Source organism: Urocitellus parryii, chromosome 10 (assembly GCF_045843805.1).
Source record: "Urocitellus parryii isolate mUroPar1 chromosome 10, mUroPar1.hap1, whole genome shotgun sequence".
NCBI classification, from domain to species: domain Eukaryota; kingdom Metazoa; phylum Chordata; class Mammalia; order Rodentia; family Sciuridae; genus Urocitellus; species Urocitellus parryii.
This window is the reverse complement of record NC_135540.1, coordinates 83870476-83897524: the sequence shown is the minus strand read 5'-3', so window position 1 is coordinate 83897524 and position 27049 is coordinate 83870476. Positions and strand designations below refer to the sequence as shown.

Below are 27049 nucleotides of genomic sequence, written 5' to 3'. Positions count from 1 at the left end.
CAGGAATATTTTTTAAAACACGTGTGATTTAAATAACACATTTCTAAATAATTCATCAATCAAAGAGGCAGTCTCAAAGGAAATTGAATGAAAATGAAACTATATATAAAGCATACCAAAATTTTGTGGGGTACAGATAAAGTAGTTTTTGATAGGGTAATTCACAGTGCTACATGCTTACATTAAAAAAGAGGGATGATTTCAAACCAATAGAAATTTCTACCTCAAACTAGAAAAATAGTAAAAAAAAAAAAAAAATCCAAAGCAAAGATGAAAAAAAGGTTAAGATACGTAAAAGTCAAATAAACAAAAATATACAATGCCAATCTGAAGCAAAGAGAACACATGTAGAAAGTTTTTCATGTAGTTATGTCAAAATAAATTTCAAAGAATAGTACAGCACAATGACAAAAGATTTAAATAACTATGAATATGAAATACATTTTAAAAACCCTTATTACATGTCATTTAAAAGTTAAAAGAATAGGAATAGCAAACAGTGGAATAAATCTGACAACTTTCATATGTGCATAATAAATACAGTCATTCTCACTATCATGTACAACCACAAGACTGTGATCCCAATTAGAATAAAATATACTCCATGTTTTTATAAATATGTCAAAATACACTGTAATGTATATATAAAAAGAATTTAAAAATTAAATGAATGATCTCTACAATGAAAAAGGAAGATTTTAACATAACATTAAAAGAGCAAATCTTAGTTGATTAAAAAAAATGACAACTATATATGCCAGTAATGAATAAGACCAAAGAAATCATTAAATATATGTAAAACATGTTCAAACCATACAATTAATGAATTTAAACCAGTATATATAAAATTTTGTAATAACCACAAAAAAGTATGCTTTTCAAGTATAAATTTAATATTTATCTTTTTTTTGCGTGGGGGTGAGGGATGCTGGGGATTAAACCAGGGGTGCTTTACCACTAAGTTACATACATCCCCAGCGATTTCTATTTTGAGATAGGTTTTCATGAACTTCCTGAGGCTGACTTCAAACTTGCAATCTTCCAGCCTCAGCTCCCAATTTAAAACAGAGTACATGTACCACAATGCCTGGCTTGACATTTAACATTTAGAAAAATTAAGAATGTGCTGGGTAATAAATTATACATTCTTTTAACTGTAAATCACTTGGAGTAAGTTCTCTGACCACAAAAGAACAAAGAAAACTAAAACTCCCTTGAAAACTCAGAAATAAGTTTCTAAATGACTCATAGGTCAAAGCAGATATGATTGAGGGATATTAGAAAATACACTGAACTGGATGAAAATAATGCATATTAAAACTTGTGGGATGCAGCTTCAAAAGCCATGTTCAGAGAGAGATTTAGAAGTAGATATGTTGCAAGGCAGAGTACAAAAGTTATGACTTAGATTTTATGTTAAATAAGAAAAAGAACAGCAAATGAATCCCGAAGAAAGCAAAAGGAAGAAAGTAATGACACTGTAAAACAAACACAATAAAGAGAACCAATACGGTCAGAAGTTGGATTTAAAGGCAACACAAACTAGCATCTCATTGGAAAAGATATCATATATCTTTTGGACCTTAAAACACTGTAAAACGATATTTTGAACCACTCTATGCCAATAAATTTAAAGATTTAGATAAAATGTGCAAATTTACAGAAAACATAACTTTTACAAACTGAAAAAAAAAACAGAAACCCAAACAAGTCCACAGTTATTAAAATAAATCAACGATTTCAAACTTCCTACAAAGGAACCTCAGGCCCAGATATGCTTTGCTGAATATCTAGGACAGAAAAAATACCAATCTCAAACTCTTTAAAATAATATGAATTCCCCACAAAGTTTATAAAGCCAGTATAAAAAACCTGACAAAAACAATGAAGAAAGAAAATTAATGGTCATTCAGACTCATACACAGACATAAATAATTCTAAACAGAATAGTAACAAACTGAAAATCTGGGGATAATATATAAAAAGAATTATAATATAGCACAACCTATATGGATTTATTCCAGGGATACAAAGGTAGTATAACATACAAAAATAATCAATATAATTATTATACTAAGAGAATAAAGGCTAAAAAATATCTAATCCTCTCAAGAGAAAACTCCCTTGGCTGGTTACATTGGTACTTGCCTATCTTCCCAGCAATTCCATTAGACAGAAAGATGGTAAATTCAAGGCCAGCCTGGGCAACATGACAAGGCCTCATCTCAAAAAAACCAAATGAACAAACAAAAGAATCTCTGCTGGCAAATTAAGGTTAGAAAAACTGCCTTAATCTGGTAAAGCTTATCTATATAAAAACTACTATGAATATCACATTTAACTGTAAAACTACTAGAAGTTAATAAATTGTGAAATTTGACAAGGATATTCACTATCACCACTTTTAATTAGCAGTTTTACTGATGGTCTTAGAAAGTGCAATAGGCAAGAAAATAAATAAATAAGGATTGTGGATGTAATTCTGTAGTACAGCACTTGCCCAACATGAACAGGTCTTGGATTCAAACCCCAGTACCTCAAAAGAAACAGAGAGAAAAAGAGAAAAAGATAAAGGAAGGAAAAGAAAGAAAAAATATATGTATATGAGAAAGAAAATAATAAAACCATCATTATTTGCAGATGTTACAATGGTACAAATTAAAATGAAAAAAAGTATCAGGATTAAAAGAACAGTTTAGCAAAGTGGTTGAAAACATTTTAGCAAAGGCATTTAGCAAATGTTTAGCATGGTATCATAAATATACAAAATTCAAGGATATTCCATAAATTGTTACCTGTCTTGTGTTCAAAATACTATAATAAAACAGTCTATACTTAGAATTTATATAAAATGGCAATACAGAAATGTACAACTCAATACCAAAATTATAGAAGCCATGAAAAATGAAATAAGATCCACTGACATAAATATATCAATTATTCCAAAGCAATCCATAGATTCAATATAATCCCAAATAATATCCTTATACCTTTTGAGAAGGGACAGATGAAAAGCCTACTTCCAAAAATTTTCATTAAAATATAAAGTAAAAAAAATCACATGGCCAAAGCTAGTCAAGATTCATCACAATCAGATAAAGAGCAAAGACTTACCCTACTAGATCTCAAGATTTTTTATAAAAGCTATCATAATCAAAGACACTGTTACACTGCCATAAAGACTAATGGAACACAAACTAAAATCAAAATCCATGCACGTATGAGTTTGTCGGGATAAACTCAACTACAATGTATAATTATAAAGCTCTGAAAGAAAGACTGACCGATGGAAGAAAACAAAAAAATCCCAAAACACACACACACATACACTGACACCTGAAAGATAGCACATATACACATACAAAAAAAAAAAAAACACAATAATGAAAAGACAGTCTCATCAATAAATGATTCAGGGTTAATATAATACACATACGGAAAAAAATCATGAATTTCTACCTTATACAAACATCAATTTCAGGAAGGTTACATTTCTTAAGTATAGCAAATAAAAAATATGAGTGTCTACATAACATGATCAAGGTGGTAGGTAAAAATTCTTAAAGAGGAAACAGAAACATTACTATATCAGAAAATTCAGTAAGTTGGAGTATGTTAAAGTAGTTCTGTTCAACAAAAGATAAATTAAGCATAGGAAAAGGTATTTACAAAATATATAACATCAAGCAGCTTTTATCTAAAACAGATGAAGAATACCTTAAAAATTACATACACACATCAATAACTGAATTAACTGGCTACATCTATATAGACAAGAAAGATATTTAACTGTAAAGTAAGTTGGAAATAGCACACATGATGTGTACAGCTTAATTTTCACATATTTCTAGTACTTAATGAAAAAATCTCTAATGCACATGCTTACTTAACTCTAATGCACATCAACCAACTTTAAGTCTTTTTAACCAAAATATTTTAAATGATGCTAACTGGTTTTCCCCTATTATAAACCCTACTTTTTGTATATTGGAGGGAAGGTGTCTTTTTTGATAGAATTAAAAAAGAGTAAAGCCAAAATATTGTAATAAGGGCTACTATAATATAAATTTTATGATTTCTGAAGCTGTTTCAGAATTCTATATTTTAAAAAGATATTATTCCAAGGAAACTATCTGAATTCAGTAGTATCTCCAACTTTTACCTACACTTTGAAAACTTAGGCAAAGGGGAAAAAAATTTAAATAAAACACTTAATAGCTGTCTAATATAAGAAAACATTGTATATGGAATACAACCATTTTAGTCCCGTGACTCTAATGTTCTTAATTTAAAAACCTGCTTATGTCAGGCACAGTGGTGATGGCTGAAATTCCAGCAACTCAGAAAACTGAGACAGGAGGATCACAAGTTGGAGACCAACCTTAGCAATTTAGCAAAACCCTCAACAAGTTAGTGAGAGTCCGTTCCAAAACAAAAAATAAAAAAGGGCTGAGGATGGAACATAGTGGTAAAGTATTCCCAGGTTCAATTCCCAGTACAAAAGAAAAAAAAAAAAAAAGGCTGCCTGCAAAATTTCCACAAATGTACAGTAAATCAAACTACAAAAGCTCCTTGATTTACAATGGGGTTAAATCCCAATTAGTTTATTATGTTAAGTCAAAAATGCATTTAATACAATTAACTTACCAAACATTATCACTTAGCCTACCCTATATTAAACATGCTCAGAACACTTAGACTACAGCTGAGCAAAATCATTCTAACATAAAGCTAACTTTATAATAAAGTGTTGAAAACCTCACATAATTTACTAAAAACAGAAAATTTAAAACAGAGTACATGCATGGGTATGCATTCACACACAAAGTTAAAATCTTAAATCGAACTATCATTTTATTCATTAAAAAAAATGTGGGGGCTGGGGATGTGGATCAAATGGTAGTGCACTCGCCTAGCACACATGAGGCACTGGGCTCAATTCACCACATAAAAATAAAGATATTTTGTCCACCTAAAACTAAAAAATATTTTTTTAAAAAATGTGTAACATGTATGGGTTCCAGGTAATGTGTACCAAATTAAAACAACTAAAAATTATATATTATTGTTACAAAAAGCAAAGCACAATCTTCGGTTGATAGCTCAGGCATTAATCAGCTATATGCAGATGATTAGTATCTGATTCAGTGAATATGTAACTGTAAAATGTGAATTAGAAAAGTTCCTTCGACCTAGGTTCTTAGAAAAATTAATATTATGTAACTAGATTTCCTAGAACATTGCTTAATAAACAGAAAGCACTCCATTTATGAAAAGAATAATGTTCTACCATGATATTATCTGGAGAGTAAACTCTTTTTGTCATTAATAGTTACCTGCAAGATTGTCAAGCATGAAGTTCAGTAGCTTTCGCGTTCCATCTGGGTCCTGGTATAAGTTGAGAATATCCTGTGATAAAGGATTGCCTAAAGCAGAAAATAAAAATAAAACTTGTAAGACTCAGAATTGCAATACAAGACAAAAAATGTACATTATGAAACAAAACACTTTCTAAATTGAATTCTACTGTATTTAATGTCAGACATTTAAAGAAATTTTAAAAATATTCTTTTAAGATAATGAAACTTCAAAAGAATTCTTTCTTTTCAGATTTCACTGTTTATATTATGAACCTAAAATTTGGGCTTGTCAAAAACATATGTATGGACACATACATAAACACATCACTTCATCTTGGTTAATTCCTTTTTTGGGAAGGGGGGGCGTGTTACCAGGCATTGAAGTCAGGGGCACTTGACCACTAAGCCACATCCCCAGCCCTATTTTTGTATTTTATTTAGAGCAGGATCTCACTGAGTTCCTAAGCACCTCACCATTGCTGAAGCTGGCTTTGAACCCCCAATTCTCCTGCCTCAGTCTCTGTAGCCCCTGGGATTAGAGGCGTGTGCCACCGCGCAAGGCTCATCTTCAATTCTTAAGTAACCCTATAGGTTCTATATTTATTTTTGATGACAGATTTCAAACTGAAAGACAAACAGCCCCACATGAGACAGAATAAATGTTATCATAAAAAAGACTTCATCTTAGAGTATTTATATTACATTATAGAGAAAAGAAAAATATTTCAAAAGTGAGAAGAATTGTATGCTCATAAATTCAACATCATAGAACAGAAAGACAAATTTCTTGAAAGACAGAACAAAGCTCACTCAAGAAGAAACAGATTTTTAAAAAAAATCAACCAAAGTTAGAACAGGACCTCCAAAAATCTGCCACTCTATAAAATCAAACAAAAAAAAAAGTAAAAACTATCAAAATCATCCTATGATCATTAAGCATGATACTTCATCAACAACAAATGTGTATGTGATGATGGTTTCATAAGGGTATAGTAGAATTGCAAAATTCCTATCACGTACTGACATCAATGCCTTCATAATCACAGTACACCACATTATTCAGGTGTTTGTGGTGATGCTGATGTAAACAAACCTACTGTGCTGCTATATAAAAGTATAGCATATGCAATCATGTACAGTACATAAAATTTCATAATAACAAACAACTGTTGCTGGTTTATGTATTTACTATTTAATATTTTTTTGTTTCTGCCCTGTTAAGCCTTTTTTGAACTCTCATTCTACACCTTGGATTCTTGGTGACTGGAGGGATTTCTTGAGGCAACTGAAAGTCTCTGGCCAGAACAACCCTCCAGTAGGACCAAAAGGCCACAACTGAAATCCAGTCCTTCAGGATGAGAGGCTAGAAATGGTTTTTTAGTCTTTTTGGAAGGCAGGTCTTACCAACTGACAAACTGGAAGGCTCCTGGCCAGGGCAACACCTTGGCAAAGACTGAAAGTCGGTTACAACAGGATTTCTGAAAGTCAGAGCCCATTATATTTAAAAAAAAAAAAAAATGCCTCTTAACCTTCCTCTTATACTTTCATCTCCATCTATATCAATAGAACCTCATGGGACCTCACTGAAGGCTCAAATTGGTGGGAGTTCTAATACATGTGTAAGCATGATCCCTACCACATGTATATCTAGTCCAAATGCTCAGCAACTGCAACTATGAAAACTTATATCAGGATCTCTTCTTCCTGACATTTACCATGGACTTTGATGCTCAATACCTTTAAACATCCATACCCTACTTGACAGAATGCAAGGACAGTGATCAGCTTTGCACACATTATTGATGTCTCTAAGCAGGGGCAGCCAGAATAGGTTGATGCCCAATTACCCTAAAATAAGTTAGGGGCCCAAGTCCTTGAGGGGGTAATATTAGGCAAACAGGCGGCTATGAACATGTGAGCGGGGAAAGGACTACGAAGGGCAATTACTTATACAGGACAGTGAACATATATCAAAAAAGAATCCATGGGTCACAGAACCAGGAAGCACAGGGAATGTTACTTACCAAAGCAGACAAGCTTCTGAAAATGGGAACTGATATGTCAAACCTCCCCCAGCCACAGATAATTATAGCCTGTTAAGGGAATTATTATTCCAAGATCATGTAATACCCACCCCTTGTGACGAGATCTTTACAACCCTCAGAAAGAAAATTTTCTGAGCACTAAACAAAGGAGTAACAAACCACTTAAAGAGGTATAACAGAATGTGACAATAACAAAGAAAGCCAAGAACCTCAGTTTTTAGGAAACCCAAACCCCGAAAATCTACAACATACACAGTCTGTCCAGAGGCATCCTATTACAGTGCCTACTACACATTCTTATCTCACTTTCTAATAAACTCTTGCCAACTCTGAGGGAAAAAGAAAAAGCAATGCATTACTAAAATAACCCCAGGAAGTATTTATTCACTAAAGAAAAAAAAATGTTAGAATCTGATTAAGAATAATGATTTATATAGTTCTTATTTATTCTGATTCCACACTGACAGAGCAACTTTGAAGCCACTAGAGCAACAAAAACAAATCAAAGCTGGAACTCTTTCAAAGCCTCATTTTCAAATAGTCATTATCAGACCTGTATAGTAATTATCTGATTCTTATCCAATGTTGAGAGACTTCTCCCTGGAGAAGAGGACTAGAACTGAGCAAGTGTTTGGAAAAAAAAAAAATTACAGGAAAGTATAAGTGATGGTAACAACTGGGACAAATAACAGACTAACGAAAAAGCTTAATATGAAAAGCTTGGGAAAGAGATGTCCATAATGGCTTTGAAAAGTTCTTACGTACTCCAGGAAATTTAAGACCATGAACATGCAAAGGACAACGCACATGCCCAGAAAAGACCAAAAATACCCAATCTCTCACCTCCGTATTTTTTTTTAATATTTATTTTTTAGAAGTAGTTGGACACAATACCTTTTTTTTTTTTTTATTTTTATGAGGTGCTGAGGATCGAACCCAGGGCCTCACGCGTGCTAGACAAGTGCTCTACCACTGAGCCACAATCCCAGCCCCCAGGTTTTTTTTATTTATTCTTTTTATACACACGACAGTAGAGTATTTTTTGACATAAATATATGGAGTATAATTTCCCATTCTTGTGGTTATTATAAGATGTGAAGTTACACTGGTCGTGTATTCATATATGAACATAGGAAAATTATGTCTGATACATCTACTGTCTTTCCTGTTCCTATCCACCCTTCTTTCCCTTCATTCCCTTGTCGAATCAAATGATCTTCCACTATCCTAGAGATTAATGTTCTATCTGAGGTGCAGATAACAGAGATTTTCTCCCATTCTGTAAGCTATATCTTTGTGTTATTGTTTTCTTTCTTGTGAAGAAGCTTTTTAGTTTGATACAACCCCATTTATTGATTCTTGCATTTACTTCTTACAATTTAGGAGTCTTGACAAAGAATTCTGATCCTAAACAAGTTGATAAAATGAAGATTTGGGCCTACTTTTTCTTCTATTAGGCGCAGGGTCTCTATTCTTTTTTTTTTTTTTTTAAGAGAGAGAAAGAGAGAGAATTTTTTAATATTTATTTATATATTTATTTATTTTTAGTATTCGGTGGACACAACATCTTTATTTTTATGTGGTGCTGAGGATCAAACCCAGCGCCCCGCATATGCCAGGCGAGTGCGCTACCGCTTGAGCCACATCCCCAGCCAAACAGGGTCTCTATTCTAATGCCTAAGTCTTTGATCCACTTTTTGAGTTTTCTGCATGGTGAGATACAGAAGAATAATCTCATTTTGTTAAATACAGATTTCCAGTTTTCCCAGCACCATTTGTTGAAGAGGCTATATTTTCCACAATGTTATGTTTATGACAACTTTGTTTAGTATGAGATAACTGTTATTTATATGGGTTTGTCTTGTGTCCTATTCTATACCATTGGTCTTTGTGTCTGTTTTGATTTTTTTACCTTATTTTTATTTATATATGACAGCAGAATGCATTACAATTCTTATTAAACATATAGAGCACAATTTTTCATATCTCTGTATACACAGTACATTCACACCAATACATGCCTTCATACCTGTACTTTGGATAATAATGATCACTACATTCCACCCTCATTAATAACCCCATGCCCCCGCTTCCCCCCCTACCCCTGTCCCCTATCTAGAGTTCATCTATTCTTCCCATGCCTCCCATCTCCCTATTTCACTATGAAACAGCCTCCTTATATCAAAGAAAACATTCGGCATTTGGGTTTTTTTGGGATTGGCTAACTTTACTTAGCATTATCTTCTCTAACTCCATCCATTTACCTGCAAATTCCATGATTTTATTCTCTCTTATTGATGAGGAGCATTCCATTGCATATATATGCCACATTTTTTTTTTATCCATTCATCTATTGAAGGGCATCTAGATAGGTTCCACAGTTTAGCTATTGTGAATTGTGCTGCTATAAAAATGTGGTGTCTCCCTGTAGTATGCCATTTTTAAGTCCTTTGGGTATAGACCAAGGAGAGGGATAGCTAGGTCAAATGGTGGTTCCATTCCCAGTTTTCCAAGAAATCTCCATACTACTTTTCCATATTGGCTGCACCAATTTGCAGTTCCACCAGCAATAGATGAGTATACCTTTTTCCCCACATCTTCACCAACACTTTTTGTTATTTGTATATATAATAGTTGCCATTCTGAGTGGTTTTGATTTACATTTCTCTAATTGCTAATGATGAACATTTTTTCATGTATTTGTTGACTGATTGTATATCATCTTCTGAGAAGTCTCTCGTCGGGTCTTTGGCCCATTTATTGATTGGGTTATTTGGTTTTTGTGGGGTGCTAGGGTTTTTGAATTCTTTATATACCCTAGAGATTAGTGCTCTATCTGATGTGTGAGGGGTAAAGATCTGCTCCCAATATGCAGGTTCTCTATTCACCTCACAGATTGTTTCTTTTGATGAGAAGACACTTTTTAGTTTGAGTCCATCCCATTTATTGATTCTTGATTTTAATTCTTGCGCCACAGGAGTCTTATGAAGGAAGCTGGGGCCTAATCCCACATAATGGAGATTAGGGCCTACTTTCTCTTCTATTAGACACAGGATCTCTGGTTGTATTCCTAAGTCCTAGATTCATTTTGAGTTGAGTTTTGTGAATGGTGAGAGACAGGAGTTTAATTTCATATTGTTACATATGGATTTCAAGTTTTCCCAGCACCAGTTGAAGATGCTATCTTTTCTCCAATGAATGTTCTTGGTACCTTTGTCAAATATAAGATAATTGTAGTTTTGTGGGTTAGTCTTTGTGTCCTCTATTCTGTGCCATTGGTCTATCAGTCTGTTTTGATGCCAATACCATGCTGTTTTTGTTACTATTGCTCTGTAGTATAGTTTAAGGTCTGTTATTGTGATGCTACCTGGTTCACTCTTTCTGCTAAGAATTGCAGGATGAATTTCCTGATTGCCTTTTCTATTTCTATGAGGAATGTCATTGGAATTTTTATCGGAATTGCATTAAATCTGTATGGAGCTTTTGGAAGTACGGTCATTTTGATAATATTAATTCTGCCTATCCAAGAGCAAGTTAGATCATTCCATCTTCTTAGGTCTTCTTTGACTTCTTTCTTTAGGATTCTGTGATTTCCATTATATAAATCTTTCACCTCTTTTGCTAAGTTGATTCCATCTTTTTTTAAGCTATTGAAAATGGGGTAGTTTTCCTCATTTCCGTTTCTGAGGACTTGTCACTAATATACAGAAATGCCTTTGATTTATGGGTGTTGATTTTATATCCTGCTACTTTGCTGAATTCATTTATTAGTTCTAGAAGTTTTCTGGTGGAACTTTTAGGGTCTTCCATGTATAGAATCATATCATCAGCAAATAGTGCCAATTTGAGTTCTTCTTTTCCTATGTGTATCCCTTTAATTTCTTTCATCTATTTGCTCTGGCCAGTGTTTCAAGACTATCTTAAATAGAAGTGGTGAAAGAGGGCATCCCTGTCTTGTTCCAGTTTTTAGAGGGAATGCCGTCAATTTTTCTCCATTCAGAATGATGTTGGCCTGGGGCTTAGCATAGAAAACCTTTATGATGTTGAGATATGCTCCTGTTATCCCTAGTTTTTCTAGTGTTTTGAACATAAAGGGGTGCTGTATTTTTTCAAATGCTTTTCCTGCTTCTATTTAGATGATCATATGACTCTTACTTTAAATCTACTGATGTGATAAATTACATTTATTGATTTCCATATGTTGAACCAAGCTTGCATCCCTGGAATGAATCCCACTTGACCTTGGTGAATGATCTTTTTGATATGTTTTTGTATTTGATTTGCCAGAATTTTATTGAGAATTTTTGCATCTATGTTCATTAGAGATATTGGTCTGAAGTTGGTTTTTTTTTTTTTTTTTAATGTGTGTCTTTGCCTGGTTTTGGAGTCAGAGTGATATTGGCCTCATAGAATGAGTTTGGAAGTGCTGCCTCTTTTTCTATTTCCTGAAATAAATTGCAGAGTATTGGTATTAGTTCTTCTTTAAAGGTCTTCTAGAACTCAGCTGTTTATCTGTCCGGTCCTGGGCTTTTCTTGGTTGGTAGATTTTGATGGCATCTGCTATTTCGTCACTTGAAATTGATCTGTTTAAATTGTGTATATCATCCTGATTCAATTTGGGCAAATTATATGACTCTAGAAATCTGTCGATGTCTTTGATATCTTCTATTTTATTGGAGAATAAGTTTTCAAAAATAATTTCTAATTATCTTCTGTATTTCTCTAGTGTCTATCGTAATATTACCTTTTTCACTACATATGCTGGTAATTTGAGTTCTCTCTCTCCTTCTGTTCGTTAGCATAGCTAAGGGTCTGTCAATTTTATTTTTCAAAGAAACAACTTTTTGTTCTATCATTTTTTTCAATTGTGTCTTTTGTTTCAATTTCATTGATTTCAGCTCTGATTTTAATTATTTCCTGTCTTGTGCTGCTTTTGGAGTTGATCTGTTCTTCTTTTTCTAGGGCTTTGAGATATAATGTTAAGTCATTTATTTGTTGACTTTTTCTTCTTTTAAGGAATGAACTCCTTACAATGAACTTTCCTCTTAGAACGGTTTTCATGGTGTCCCAGAGATTTCAATATCTGTGTTCTCCTTCACCTCCAAAAATTTTTTAATCTCCTCCTTGATGTCTTCTGTAACCCACTGTCCATTCAGTAGCATATTATTTAGTCTCCAGAATGTTGGAGTGGATTTTATTTCTTATTTTATCAATGATTTCTAATATCATTCCATTATGATCTGATAGAATGCAGGGTAGTAGTATCTCTCCTTTTTTATATTTGCTAAGAGTTGCTTTGTGGCATAGTATATGGTCTATTTTAGAGAAAGATCCATGTACTGCTGAGAAGAAAGTATATTCTCTCATTAAAAGATGGAATATTCTATATATGTCAATTAAGTCTAAGTAATTGATCATATTATTGAGTTCTATAGTTTCCTTGCTCAGCTTTTGTTTGGAAGATCTATCTAGTGATGAAAGAGATGTGTTAAAGTCACCCAACATTATTGTGTTGTGGTCTATTTGACTCTTGAACTTGAGAAGAGTTTGTTTGATGAACATAGCTGTTCCATCGTTTATGGCATATATACTTATAATTGTTAAGTCTTGTTGGTGTATGGTTCCCCTGAGCAATATGTAGTGTCCTTCTTTATCCTTTTTGATTGACTTTAATTTGAAGTCTACTTTATTTGATATGAGGATGGAAACCCCTGCTTGCTTCCGCAGTCCATGTGAGTGATGATTTTTCCCAACCCTTCACCTTCAACCTGTGAATGTCTTTTTCTGTGAAATGAGTCTCTTGGAGGCAGCATATTATTGGGTCTTTTTCTTCTTCTTCTTCTTCTTCTTCTTCTTCTTCTTCTTCTTCTTTTTTTTTTTTTTTTTTTTTGATCCAATCTGCTATTCTATGTCTTTTGATTGGTGAGTTTAGGCCATTAACATTCAGGGTTATTACTGAGACATAATTTGTATTCTCAGCCATTCTTGTTTATTTTTTGGTATTTAACGTGACTTGGTTTCTCCTCTGATTAGATTTCCCTTTAGTGTAATTCCTCCCTCTGCTGATTTTCATCATTTTTTTTTCATTTCCTCTTCTTGGAATATTTTGCTGAGGATGTTCTAGTGCAGACTTTCTCACTGTAAATTCTTTTGTTATCATGGAAGGTTTTTATTTCATCATCAAATTTAAAGCTTACTTTTGCTGTATGTAAGATTCTTGGTTGGCATCCATTTTCTTTCAGAGCTTGGTATGTGTTGTTCCACGATCTCCTGGCTTTGAGGATCTGGATTGAAAAAGGCTGCTGAAATACAAAATGGTCTCCCCCTATATGTGATCTGATTCTTCCCTCTTGCAGCTTTTAAGATTCTATCCTTATTCTGTATGCTAGGCATTTTCATTATAATGTGCTTTGGTGCAGATCTGTTGTAATTTTGTACATTTGGTGTCCTGTAAGCCTCCTGTATTTGATTTTCCAATTCATTCTTCATGCTTGGGAAATTTTCTGATATTATCTCATTGAAGAGATTGTGCATTCCTTTGTTTTGAAACTGTGCCATCCTCTATCCCAATAACTTAGATTTGGTCTTTTGATGCTGTCCCATAATTATTGGATGTTCTGTTCATGGTTTTTAACTTTCTTCACTGTGTGATCTGTGATCAACTTTATTTTCCAGATTGTATACTTTGTATTAATTATCTGAAGTTCTTTCTTCCAAGTGATCTAGTCTGTTGATTATGTTTCTATTGAGTTTTTTATTTGATTTATTGTATCCTTCATTTCAAGAATTTCTGACTGGTTTTTTTCAGTCTCTCTCTCGTGAAGTAATCTTTTGCTATCTGTATTTGCTCTCCTTTCTCATTGTTGGAGTGATCAGTTTTTGCTTGTATTTGATCATTTAGGTCATTCTTTAATTCACAGATCATTTTAATTATGAACCTTCTGAACTCCTCCTCTGATATTTCATCAACTTCACTGTCCATGCCTTCTGTTATTATAGTGCCCTGGTTTGTTTGGGACACTTTCTTCCCTTGTTTTTTCATGCTGTCTATGTGTCTTCCTTTCTTATAGTGTGGATCTGTTAGGGTCTGTAAACAAGTCAAGATGGCGCCTGGCATTTTGCCAGAGGGAGTGGTTTGTAAACTAATGCCAGTGAGCCATTAAGTATGGAGATTCCTTATTGGTTGACTGCTGTATCTATTTTATGTTAATTAAGATAAGCTGTGTGTAATTATGTATATATACCCCTCCTGTCCTACAATAAATGGCTCCCACTCCTGCTGTATCAATGTACACAAGTTGCTCGTCACCACCCCCCGCCCCCGGTTATTTTGCTGCAGCCGGACTGCAGCATGGATCTAAGATATTAACTTCTTCCCTATATTCTTGTAGTACCTGGTGTCTGTACTTCACCTTGATGTTGGGATTCCAGACCTTGTTGGTGTCCCTCAATGAATGCTACTTCATCCTGGATCTGGGTCCTGCTTAAGTTGGAGTGGGTGGATCTGGGGCACCAAAGGCTAGGCTCTGGTAGTGTCTGCCCCTCTTGGGGAGGGGTGTACCAGGCTTACTGAGAGCCTGGATCCTGTGTGGGCTGGTGTGGGCAGTCTGGGCTGGATCTCAGCTCCTGCAGTAGTCCACTGATCAGAAGGGGTAATCCTGCACCAGAGGCTAGGCTCTGGGAGTGTCCGCCCTGACAGCAAAGGGGTGGACCAGGCCAGCTGTGCACCCGGGCCCCACAGAGGCATGTGTGGATGGATATGGGCAGCTGTGCTTGATCTCCCAGGGTAGTCTGCTGGTTAAAAGGGCCTGTTTTGATCTTAAGGACATATCAATCAGCAAATGGATGCTAAAGGGAAAGTTGTAACCTTCCTGGCTTAATACTGATGTTGTGCCCCAAACATAGACCCACTTCGGAAGAGTGGGAGATTTAATTTTTAATTTAATTTTCAGACATTTAAGGAAATCTTTGTCTCAACACTAGCTAACCACTAAACATAGTAGAGATTTTAATGACCACACATGACAAAGAATATAGAATTAATTCAAAAGTCACTAAAGCGATGAACAAAAACTACAAGTAACAACAAGCAACTACTGGGGGTGAGATTCAGAATTGTCATGTTTACTTAAAATGTCCAATTCTCAACAAAATTATAAAACACTAAAAAATAGGCAAGTTATGTGCCATATAAATAGGACATGGGGGTGGATGGCAATCAATAAAAACTGACCCTGAGGACAGATGCTGGACTTACCACGAAGACTTTAAATCAGCTATGGAAAACAGAAATAGTCCCTGACTTCAGATGATTTGACTTATAATTTTTCAATTCTTTGATGGTTTAAAAGTAATGTATATTCAGTAAAACCATATGTCAAATGTTCATCTTCTACCAAGCTAACAATATGTTGAATGATACTTTTTTGTGTTACTAGATAGTGCAAGTTCCAAAAAGAAAATAAGACCATAAATGTGAACAACTGATACTCTACACGTACTGTACTGCTAAACTCAAATGTGCAAAAGGGTAGATGTCAAATGCACTTTCAAATTAAAACAAATTTATCAGAATGTAACCCCACTATAAGTAGAGAAGCATGGTATGCTCAAAGAGCTTTATAAAAATTAAAAAATCATTGCCAGTAGTGGTCGTGCATGTCCATAATCCCAGTAACTTGGGAGGCTTAGGCAAGAGAACCACAAGTTCAAAGCCTGCCTAAGCAACTTAGTGAGAGTCTGTCTCAAAAAAAAAAAAAGTCTGGATACGTAGCTCAGTAGAAAGACACTCCTGGGTTCAATGACCCCTCACCACCGCCCCCAAAAAAGTTGCCTAAAGAATTAAAGTATGCAAATGACACCTCACCAAAGGGAGAATATCAAAAAAAGAAAGTATAAAATGGAACTAAATAGAAATTGTGAAGTAAAAAACTATAATAAACAACAATATCTCTGGAAGACCTCAAAAGCAGTCTTAAGTAGGAAAGAAGAAGGGACTACTGACCTTGAAAATACTTCAGTTGAGCTTATATAGTCTGAAGAACAGAGAGAAAAAAATGAAAAAAGATGGATAGAGCCTCAATGATTACTGTCTACCACCAATGATACCAACATATGCATAATAGGAGTCTCAAAAGGAAGGACAGAAAAGAATAGGAAAAAATTAAAGAAATAATGGACAAAGATTCTGTGATTTGATGAAAATCATTTGTATATATATTCATGAAGCTTAACAAACTCTAAGTAAGTTTGAGATAAAAGAGATGCATACCTCAACAAATTCTAGTAAGACTGCAAGAAGTCAAGGACAAAGAATTTTAAACATGGCAGGAGAGGTAATGAATCATGTATAGATTTTCAGGTTAACACAGCTGAGATGTCTAAAAGAAACTCACCAGTAAAGACATGCATTGACTGAAAGTAAAGCAATTTTTAAAAAGATAGTTCATTGCAAATGTAAACCAAAAGTAAGCAGGAGTAACTGTACTCATATAAAACCCACTTTTACATCAAAAACTGTAAAAGATGACAGAAAATATAAAGATTAAAGAATCAATTCAGCAAGTGGGTAACAATTATAAATGTATACACACCCAGCACTGGACCCTGCAAATATTATATATTCCTTTATAAGGAAATATTAGAACCAAAGGAAGAGACAAACTCCAAAAATAATAATAGTAGTGAACTTCAATACCACATATTCATTAATGGACAGATCATCCAGAAAAAAAAAATCAACAAAGAAACATCAAATTTAATCTATACCACTGGCCAATGGACATAATAGACATTTACAAAACACTTTATCCAATAGCTGCAAAATATATACTCCTTAGTACATGAAACATTCTCTAGCATAGATCATATGTTAGGTCACAAAACAAGTCTCAACAAATTCAAAAAATCAAAATTATGTGTTTTCTCTGACCACAATGGAGAGGGACTACAGAAATTGCACAAATTCATAGAAATTAAACATCACCCTCTGAACAACCTTTTAAGAAATTAAGAAAACTAAATCTTTTTTTCAAACAAATGAAAATGAAAACAAAACATACCAAAACTTAGCAATACAGCAAAAGCAGTACTAAAAAGGAAGTATGTAGCAGTAAGAACCTATTTCAAAAAATTAGAAAAACTTTAAATATTCTTTTGATGCAACTAAATAAACTAGGAAAGAAACCAAACCCCAAAAGAGCTACACAGAAAAAAATAATAAAGATCAGAGCAGAAATAAATGAAGACAGAAAACAATACAAAAGATCAACAAAACCAAATGTTTTTAAAATAAAAACCAATAAATTTAGATAAGATTAAGAAAAGAAAAGCTCTAAATAACTAAAAACAAAACTTAAGGTGATACTACTGTAACTGGTACCACAAAAATATGAAAGATAATTAGGGCCTATTACAAACAAATTTATGGCAAAAAAAATTGAAAAACCTGGAAGAAATTAATAATTTCCTACATACACACAACCTACCAATAACAGATTAACAGTGAGCAGTGAACTTGAAGTAGTAGTAAAATAAAGTCAACAACGAAAAGCCAGATCTGGAGGACTTTATTGCTAAATTCTACTAAACTTAAGAACCAATACCAATTCCTCTCAAACTATTCTAAAAAGTTTAAAGGGAGAAAATCCTTCCAAATTCATTTTATAAGACAAGCATTACCCTGATACCAAAACCAGACAAAGACACAACAAAAAACATAGGCTACAGACCAATATTTCTGTAAAGAAAAGACACAAAAATTCTCAACAATGACTGGCAAACTGAATTCAACAACACATTAAAAAGATTTTCACCATATTCAAGTGGGTTTTATCCCAGGAATGTAAGGATGGCTCAATATATGCAAATCAACAAACATGGTATATCACATCAACAGAATGTAAGAAACCATATTTTTATCTCATTGGAAGCAGAAAAAGCATTTAATAAAATTCAACATACTTTCATGGTAAAAACTCCCAATGAGGCTGGGTATGTGGCTCAAGCGGTAATGCACTCACCTGGCATGCGCGGGACACTGGGTTTGATCCTCAGCACCACATAAAAATAAAGATGTTGTGTCCACCAAAAACTGAAAATTAAATATTAAAAAATTCTCTCTCTCTCTCTCTCTCTCTCTCTCTCTATCTATCTATCTATCTTTAAAAAAAAAGAGATGAACTGATAAAGAAAATGTAGGACATATACACAATAGTATATTACTTGGCCACAAAGAAAAATGAAATTATGGCATTTGCAGGTAAAAGGATAGAACTAGAGAATGTCATGCTAAGTGAAATAAGCAGATGCTGATCTATAGTGTTGGGGAGCTGGTGGGGGTGGATGAAAGAACTTTGGACTGTGCTGAGGGGAGTTAAGGGAGGGGTGGGACTGTGGAGATGGGAAGGACAGTAAAATGAGACAGACATTATTACCCTATATATGATTACACTAGTGGTATGACTCTGCACTGTGTACAGCCAGAGGAGGGAGAAGTTGTGCTCCATTTGTGAATGTGTCAAAATGCATTCTATTGTCATATGTAACTAATTGAAAAAAAATAGAAGGCAGACCAGTAGAATAGAAGAAGGGGTTGGGTGGAGGAAGGGGAGGAAAAGAGGAGGTACTGAGGAATGAAATTCATCAAATTTTACTGTATTATTGTGTGCATGTGTGAATATATTATAACAAATCCTACTGTTATATATAATTATAATGCACCAATAAAAAGGGGGAAAAAAAGAATGGCCATTATCAAAAAGACAAATGCTGACAAGGATGTAGAAAAAGGGGGAACTCATATAATGTGGGTGGAAATGTAAATTAGTACAACATTATGGAAAACAATATGGAAGTTTCTAAAAAAACAAAAACTACAAAAATAACTACCCATGTGATCAGCAACCTACTCTGGGTGTATTTCTAAAGGAAATGGTATTAGTATGCTAAGAGTCATCTGCATTTCCATGTTTATTGCAGCACTATTCACAACAGCCAATATATAAAATCAACCTACATTTCCATCTACAGATGAATGTAAACAGATGTTATTCTGCCATAAAAATGAATGAAATTCTGTCATTTGCAGCAAAATGGATAGAACTAGAAGATATTATATTAAGTGAAATAAGTCTCTCAGAAAGACTGGTATCACATGACCTCATTCATTCATGGAAACCAAAAAATTGATCTCAAAAGGATAGGAAGTATAGGGGGAAAGATGGAGACAGAAGAGGATGGTTGATAAGTACCAGAATACAGCGGAAAAGGAAGAACAACTCCTAATGTTTTCCAACACAGAAGGGTGGCTATACTTTACAACAATTATGTATTTCAGAAGAATCAGGTAAGAGAAGTTTTAATGTTTTTAACATACAGAAATAATAAATGTTTGAGGTGACAGACCAATTACCCTGATCTGACCATTATATATTATATACATGGACTAAAATATCACAATGTACTCACAATATGTAGAATTATATGTTAATTAAAATTTTTTTTAAAAAAACATTTTTAAAATAACTGACTTCTCACCAGACACCATGGAATGACATATTCAAAATACTGAAAGGAAAAAACTGTCAACTAAGACTTTATATAGAAAATACACCTTTAAAAATGAGGAGAAATATATCTCTCTCTCTCTCTCTCTCTCTCTCTCTCTCTCTCTCTCTCTCTCTCCCCTTAAAAAAAAAAAGAGGAGAAATTAAAACACTGCTAGATAAACAAAAATTGAATGAGTCTATCACTAGCAGACCAATCCTACAAGAAACACTAAAGAAACTCCCATTCAGGCTAAAATGAAAGGACACTGGATAATTACTCAAATCCACATAAAAAAATAAAAACTACCAGTAAAAGTAACTACATAGGTAAATATAAAAGTAAGTACAAATGTATTTTTAAACTTTTTCTCATACCAGGTATGAAATACAATTAGGTAAATCAATAACCATAAATCTCAGTTGATGGGCATACAATGTATAAAGATGATGTTTGTTAATATGATTAAAATTAAGTTGATATTAAGCCAAATTAGATCGCAATAAATTGAGTGTTAATTAGAATCCCACAATAACCACTCAGAGAATAACTCAAAACCACACAGCAAAAGAAATGAAAAAAATAATTAAATGGTACAATAAAAAATACACATTTAACATAAAAGACATTAACTGAAAAATAAACAAAGACATAGAAAATCGAAAGCAAAAGGGCAAACATAAATCATACTTCATCAACAGTTACATCAAATGTAATGGATTAAACTGCCTAATTAAAAAGCTAAGAGCTTTTGTTTGAATATGGTTTGTTCCCCAAAGGTCCATGTGCTACATATTGGTCCCCAATGTGGCAGTGTTGAGGTGGTAAAACCTATAAAAGGTAGAACCTAGAAGAAGGTAATTAGGTCCTAAGAAAACCACCCCTAGAAGAGATTAATGCAGCTCACACAGGACCAAGTTATAAAACAAGGCCACCTAACATGCTTGGTCCCTTCTGCACATGGCCAATTCCCCTTGCCAATTCTCCACCATGTTCATCCTGGCCCTTGCCAGGATAGCAGTACCTTGCTGTTTCAACTCTCCAGCTACCAGAACCATAAGCCAAATAAACCTCTTTACTTTTTAAGTTACTTGGCCTCAGATATTTTTTTTGTACAGCAAATGGAATAAAACACAGGCAAGAAAAGAGAAAAATCTCAAGAATGGAATCAAAAGATAGGATAGCAATAACAAAAATATCAATAATTCATCTAGGTATAAAGCAAGTGGTCTGAACACATATTAAAAACCATAGGGCAGACTGGATTAAAAACAAAGTCCAGCTATATATTACTCCTAAGAGACAAACCTAACCATAAGTACATAAAAGGCTTAAAGTACGAAACAAACATTAAGCTGAAGAGAACTGAAATAGCTATGATATTAGACAAAACAGACTGTAAGATAAAACCCTAACAAGAAAGAAAAACACTCACTACTAGTATCAAGGTCAATTCACCAGATACAGCAATATTAAGATGGTACCACCTTGTAAAATAATCTCTTATAAGAAAGAGTAAAAACCAAAGTACACGGGAAATGAACAAAACCATGATTTTAAAATAAATATCTTAAACAGAATATGACAACACAATTTACAAATCTGATATAACTGACAAATATATAGCCCTAGACCTAACAATAAGAGAAACAATATTTTTTTCAGATACAAGTAAAACCTAAGAACTGATCACATACTAGGCCAACAAAAAAATCAAAGAAACAGTTCATACTGGCTACCTCATCTGTCTATAACACAATTACATTTAAAGCTAACAATAAAAAGCTATATTTTCAAGTCACATATGCATTGAAATTTTAAATATTTTAAATAACTGATGATACAAAGAAGATATCACAACCCACATTTTTTAAAACAGACCAAAACTGTGGGAAGCGGTCACACTGAATGACTAGCATTTTCGTTCCCATGATTGATAGAGGCTCTGTTGGTCACTTTCGTAGTGACCCTAGACACTGCCCCATCCTTGAAGTAGGAGAATATGTCGTCATGCCTAGGCTTGCCTTCCTGCAGCCCCATGGATCGAGCTACGCTCACCTGTTCCTTTGTGATATTACCCCTTTACCCTGATTAGGATAGAATGTTCCATGGAAATGCCCTTTGTGTGTCCCCTTCTCTTGCTCTGCCTTTGGGTGTGGGCTTCCTAGATGTCAGTCAACCTACTGACAGCAGACATCACAAAGCCTAACCCCTTGCCTCATTGGAATGGCTTCTCCTCAATAAAAGGGTCAGCACGCACTTGCTCTCTCTTTTTCTGGGGACCCTTAAGGTCAGAGGAGCCATCAAAGGACCCCCGAAGAAAAAGGTATCTCTGTCTCTTGTGTGGTTATTTCGTGCAGCCCAGTTTCCCTGGAGTGACCCTGAGTGTTTCTGTCGAGAGGAACATGACACAAAACCATAATGAAATACTTCCTAGCGGGACACAGTGGTACCTATCCTAGCTACTTCAAGGCTGAGGTAGGAAGAACACTTAAACTCATGAGTTGGAGGACAGCCTGGACAACACAGCCAGACAAGTTTCAAAAAACTAAAAAATAAATAAATAAAAACATTTCATCTCAAATTGAGGATGCAGCAAATTGTAGTCAAACATGACCATCTATAGCTTTAAATGCTTATATTTGAAGATAACTAATTCTAAATACGAATAGTCATATCCAATTTAAAATTAGATAAAAATTAAAGAAAAAAGGAACAAATAATCTTAAAAATGAAGAAATGTGGGCTGGGGATGTGGCTCAAGCGGTAGCGCGCTCGCCTGGCATGCGTGCATGCGTGTGGCCCGGGTTCAATCCTCAGCACCATATACAAACAAAGATGTTGTGTCCGCCGAAAGCTAAAAAATAAATATTAAAAAATTCTCTCTCTCCCCCTCTCTCTCTCTCCCTCTCTCTCTCTCCCTCTCTCTTTAAAAAAAAAATGAAGAAATGTAAAGCTGAGGATGTAGCTCAGTAGTACAACACTTGCTTATTACGTATGAGGCTCTGGATTTAATCTCCAGTACCAACCAAAAAAAAAAAAAAAAGTGGGGAGTAAAACAGAATAGAAAAAACATACCAGGAAAGTACTACAGAAACTTTCATGCAAGCAAATTAAAGTTTTTTAAAGCTGATAAATACCAATGGTACAGACACAATTCCTTCAAAATTGACTCATTAACCAGTCAAAATCCTCTTTAGTTCTCATAACTACAAATATATTAAAAAAAATATTTTTCAAAAAGGATATTTTCAATAGAGAACAAACAATGTAATGATGGGGGATTTTAAAATATTTTGTTTAGTTGTTGATGGACCTTTATTTATTTATATGTGGTGCTAAGAATCTAACCCAGTGCCTCACACATACTAGGCAAGTGCTCTACCACTTTACAGACAATATAAATTTTACACACAACTGAATAAAAATAATAAAAAACAGATCTACTTTATTCCTAAACATATACCTGAAAATCTTTAATGTCAGGAAAAGGAGTCCACCACGGGCCTTGTGTTTCCTTCTGCATTCTTGGTGTATGACTGATTCAAAGGCTTATTTGTCTCCTGATACTTAGAAGGTTCTGTAGTTACTTATATAGATGACTAATTAGGTCAAAGCAACCACAGCATACTACCATGTTAACTGTTCCCCTGGAGAAGCAGGGCTAGCTTTTTGCCGCTTTTTTCACTATTTGCTTCAAAAGTGCTGAACCCTTAAACCAAGATTCCTCGATTACAATGCAAACTCACTGTGTACATAGCATGCAGAGGGGCCACTTTGTGAATTTAAAATATTCTTTGTCTCTAACCCAACCCCAGAGTCTCATGTTATTCCTGCCATTATTGATGAAATAGTAATTGGCTAATTAGCTTATTAGTAGAGTAAAATCCCACTGCCTTCACAATCCTTGATAGCTACATCAAATTAAATCCAGCAATATATAAAAACATTTAATAACACAAACATTTTGGGTTTATCAAAAGAAAAAAAATGTTTAAATTGAGAGGAAATGTATAATTTATCACATTAACCTCTGAAATGACAAAAACAATATAATCATCAACAGATGATGAAAAGCATTTGATAAACTATCTGAACAATGAATTGCAAAGTAGGAATAAAAAGAAAATTTTGGAATCTAAACTTCTTTTATTAACCAAAATTATAGGCAAATATCACTCTTAATGTGAAACTACTAGAAGTATCCCCTTTAATATTAGAATTAATAGAAGCATGCCTGGTATTAATGATTCTAGTCAACACTATATGATATATCCAAGGTTGTACTTTAAAACAACAATAAAAAATTAAATACATAAAAATTTGAAAAAAGGGGCTGGGGTTGTAGCTCAGTGTGAGGAACTAGGTTCCATCCTCAGCACCACATAAAAATAAATAAAATAAATAAAGATATCATGTTTACCTACAATTAAAAATACTTTGAAAAAAGAATTTGAAAAGAAGAGCTATCACAGAAGTGATTATATACATATAAAATCCAAAATAATTTGCAAACAAGTTTTTAGAAAAAATGAGAATTTGATCAAGAAGGCTCACAATAAGACCAAAGATCCAGGGGATAGGGTTGTGGCTCAGTGGTAGAGCACTTGTCTCGCATGTCTGAGGCACTGGGTTAGATCCACATAAAAATAAATAAATAAAGATGTTGTGTTCATCACTAAAAAAAATTTAAAAAAAAAAAAAAAGACCAAGGACCTGGTTCAATCCCAGGGAGGAGGGGAGAGGGCTTTATATCCATATCCAAACAGCAAATAACATTGAAAATAACTTTTAAAAACATAGAAAGTTATAGTTTACAAAGTTACAAAAAATATTTTAGGGTACCTAGATACAAATCTAGTAAAAGATGCACTAGGAATTAATTTTTTTAATCATGTTATATGCACATATAAGCATACCACAGGAATTCTCACCTTATGCATAAAAAAAAACATCAAAAACAAACAGATGAGCAAAATTGCAGTAGAAAAAGAAGAATAGGGGAGGGGAAACAGAGGGATCATGAATGAAGTCATATTCCACATATGTATGACTTTGCTGGCCTGAACCCAGCTACTATGAATAACTATAAAGCTCTAATTTAAAAAAAAAAAAAAGTGCTAGATCAGTATAGATACTAGATCAGTATACAGAAAGTGTGTAACATTTTATTTAAAGGCATTAAATACAATCTAATCTAAATAAATGGAAAAGGAGATGCCAATTTGTCCTTAAGTAATCCAGAGGGTCAATGCAATTCCAAAGTTGCATTAATGACTGGTATTAATGATTCTAGTCAACACTATATGAAATATCCTAGGCAATGCTCTAAAACAAGAAAAAAAATAAATACATAAAAATATGAAAAGAAAAACTATCAAAAAGGTAAAGTCATTGTCTACATATAAAACCCAAATTAATTCAGATTTTGCAGGCAAAACTTCTTTTTTATGCCTAAGAGAGAGCTAAAACACCCAAACAATCAAGATGCTGCTACAGAAAAATGTGACAGGGTTTCATAAATGAGATATCAAGTCTTAATATAAAGCCATAATAATAACAACAACAACCTAGTAACTGGTATAAGGTTAGACAAACTGACCAATGGACTAGAACACAGATAATAAAAGTAGGCTAAACATAGCAAATGTCTAGAAAAGTAACTTTGCTGACTAGTGGGAAAAGGAAAAATTATTCAGTAAATGACACTGAGACAACTGGTTACTCATAGAACATAAACATGATTAGATCCTTCCCCAAATAGACCCTCATACCATATTCAAAAATCAATTCCATATGAACTAAAGAGCAAAATTTCACAACTTTTAGAATGTAAACAAGTATTTCTAACAGGGTGGAGGGAGAATTTCTTTTAACAAGATACAAAACATACTAAACATACTAATTGATTTTTAAAAATTCAAATACTATAATTATCTACTCATTAAATGATATCAGAAAGGAAAAAGAAAAGACCAAATAGTGGGAAAAGACGTACACAAAATAGACAAAAGTTAAGAACTCCTACAAATCAGTAAGAAACAATCCAATTGAAAATAGCTAATAGACATCAATAGTATATTTAAAGAAAAAATATTAATAGCCAATATAGGTGTTCAATCTTATTAGCAATTAGAAAGATCACAAGTATAATTAGAAACTATTTCATATTCAATAACTGCAAAACTTTTTAAAAACTTGACAATACAAAGAACTAGAGAGAAGACTGAAAAATGGAAACTATACTATTTTGGAAGTGCAGTTTTATATAACTATTTTGTAAAACATTAGCATTACCTAATAGAGCTAAGGATGCACAGACTTCTAAAACCCAACAATACCATTCCATTTCTATGAACTGTATCAGGAGACTCATACTACCTAGAATATTCATAGCTGCATTGCTTATAGAAGCCAAAAAAGAAAAAGAAAAAAGAATCTAAATATGTACAGTATAATGAATAAATTACAGCATATTCACTATCAGAATACAACAAAGCAGTGAAACAAATGATGTATAATTACATGTATGCATCTACATGGCTGAATCATTAAAACAATGTTGATTCAGCAAGACACAGGAAATTATGTTCAGGATTTCATTTATATAACATTTAAGACAAAAATAACCTCTAGAAGACAGCAGGAAGATGTAAACATGAAAGAACACACAGGAAACTTAAAATGTACAGGGGAGGCCAGGTGCAATAGTGGTGCATGCCTATAATCCCAACAACGTGGGAAGCTGAGGCAGGAGGATTATAAATTATAAGCTAGCCTCAGTAAATTTATGGAGACAATCTAAAAATAAAAAACAAAAAGGACAGGGATTATAGTTCAGTGCTAAAGTGTCCCTGGCTTCAATTCCCAGTGCCAAAAAAAAAAGTCTTTGGGATCTATGATTATGCCTATAAATCTATATATTTCCCTATAAATCTCACCAATAAAACTATTCTATCATCTTTTTAATTATCCCAATCAGAAAGGTAAAAAATGGAACTGAGTATAATTAGAATTTGCATTATACCCTCTCATATGAACTACAGGATATAATATCATACAACAACAAAACTTTTCTTTTTTAACTTCCAGAAGTTC

The 27049-nt window shown here is 33.7% G+C and overlaps 1 protein-coding gene across 3 annotated transcripts in view; it reads right to left on the bottom strand.

The window, feature by feature from the left end:
• The window catches only part of Cnot6l (CCR4-NOT transcription complex subunit 6 like), a 101414-nt gene that overhangs the window by 32830 nt on the left and 41535 nt on the right, over positions 1–27049 (bottom strand). For all 3 annotated transcript variants that reach the window (XM_026403136.2, XM_026403135.2, XM_026403137.2), the window contains one exon: positions 5337–5426. In XM_026403136.2, the coding sequence (XP_026258921.1) occupies positions 5337–5426 (90 nt within the window). The remainder of the gene's footprint in view (positions 1–5336; positions 5427–27049) is intronic.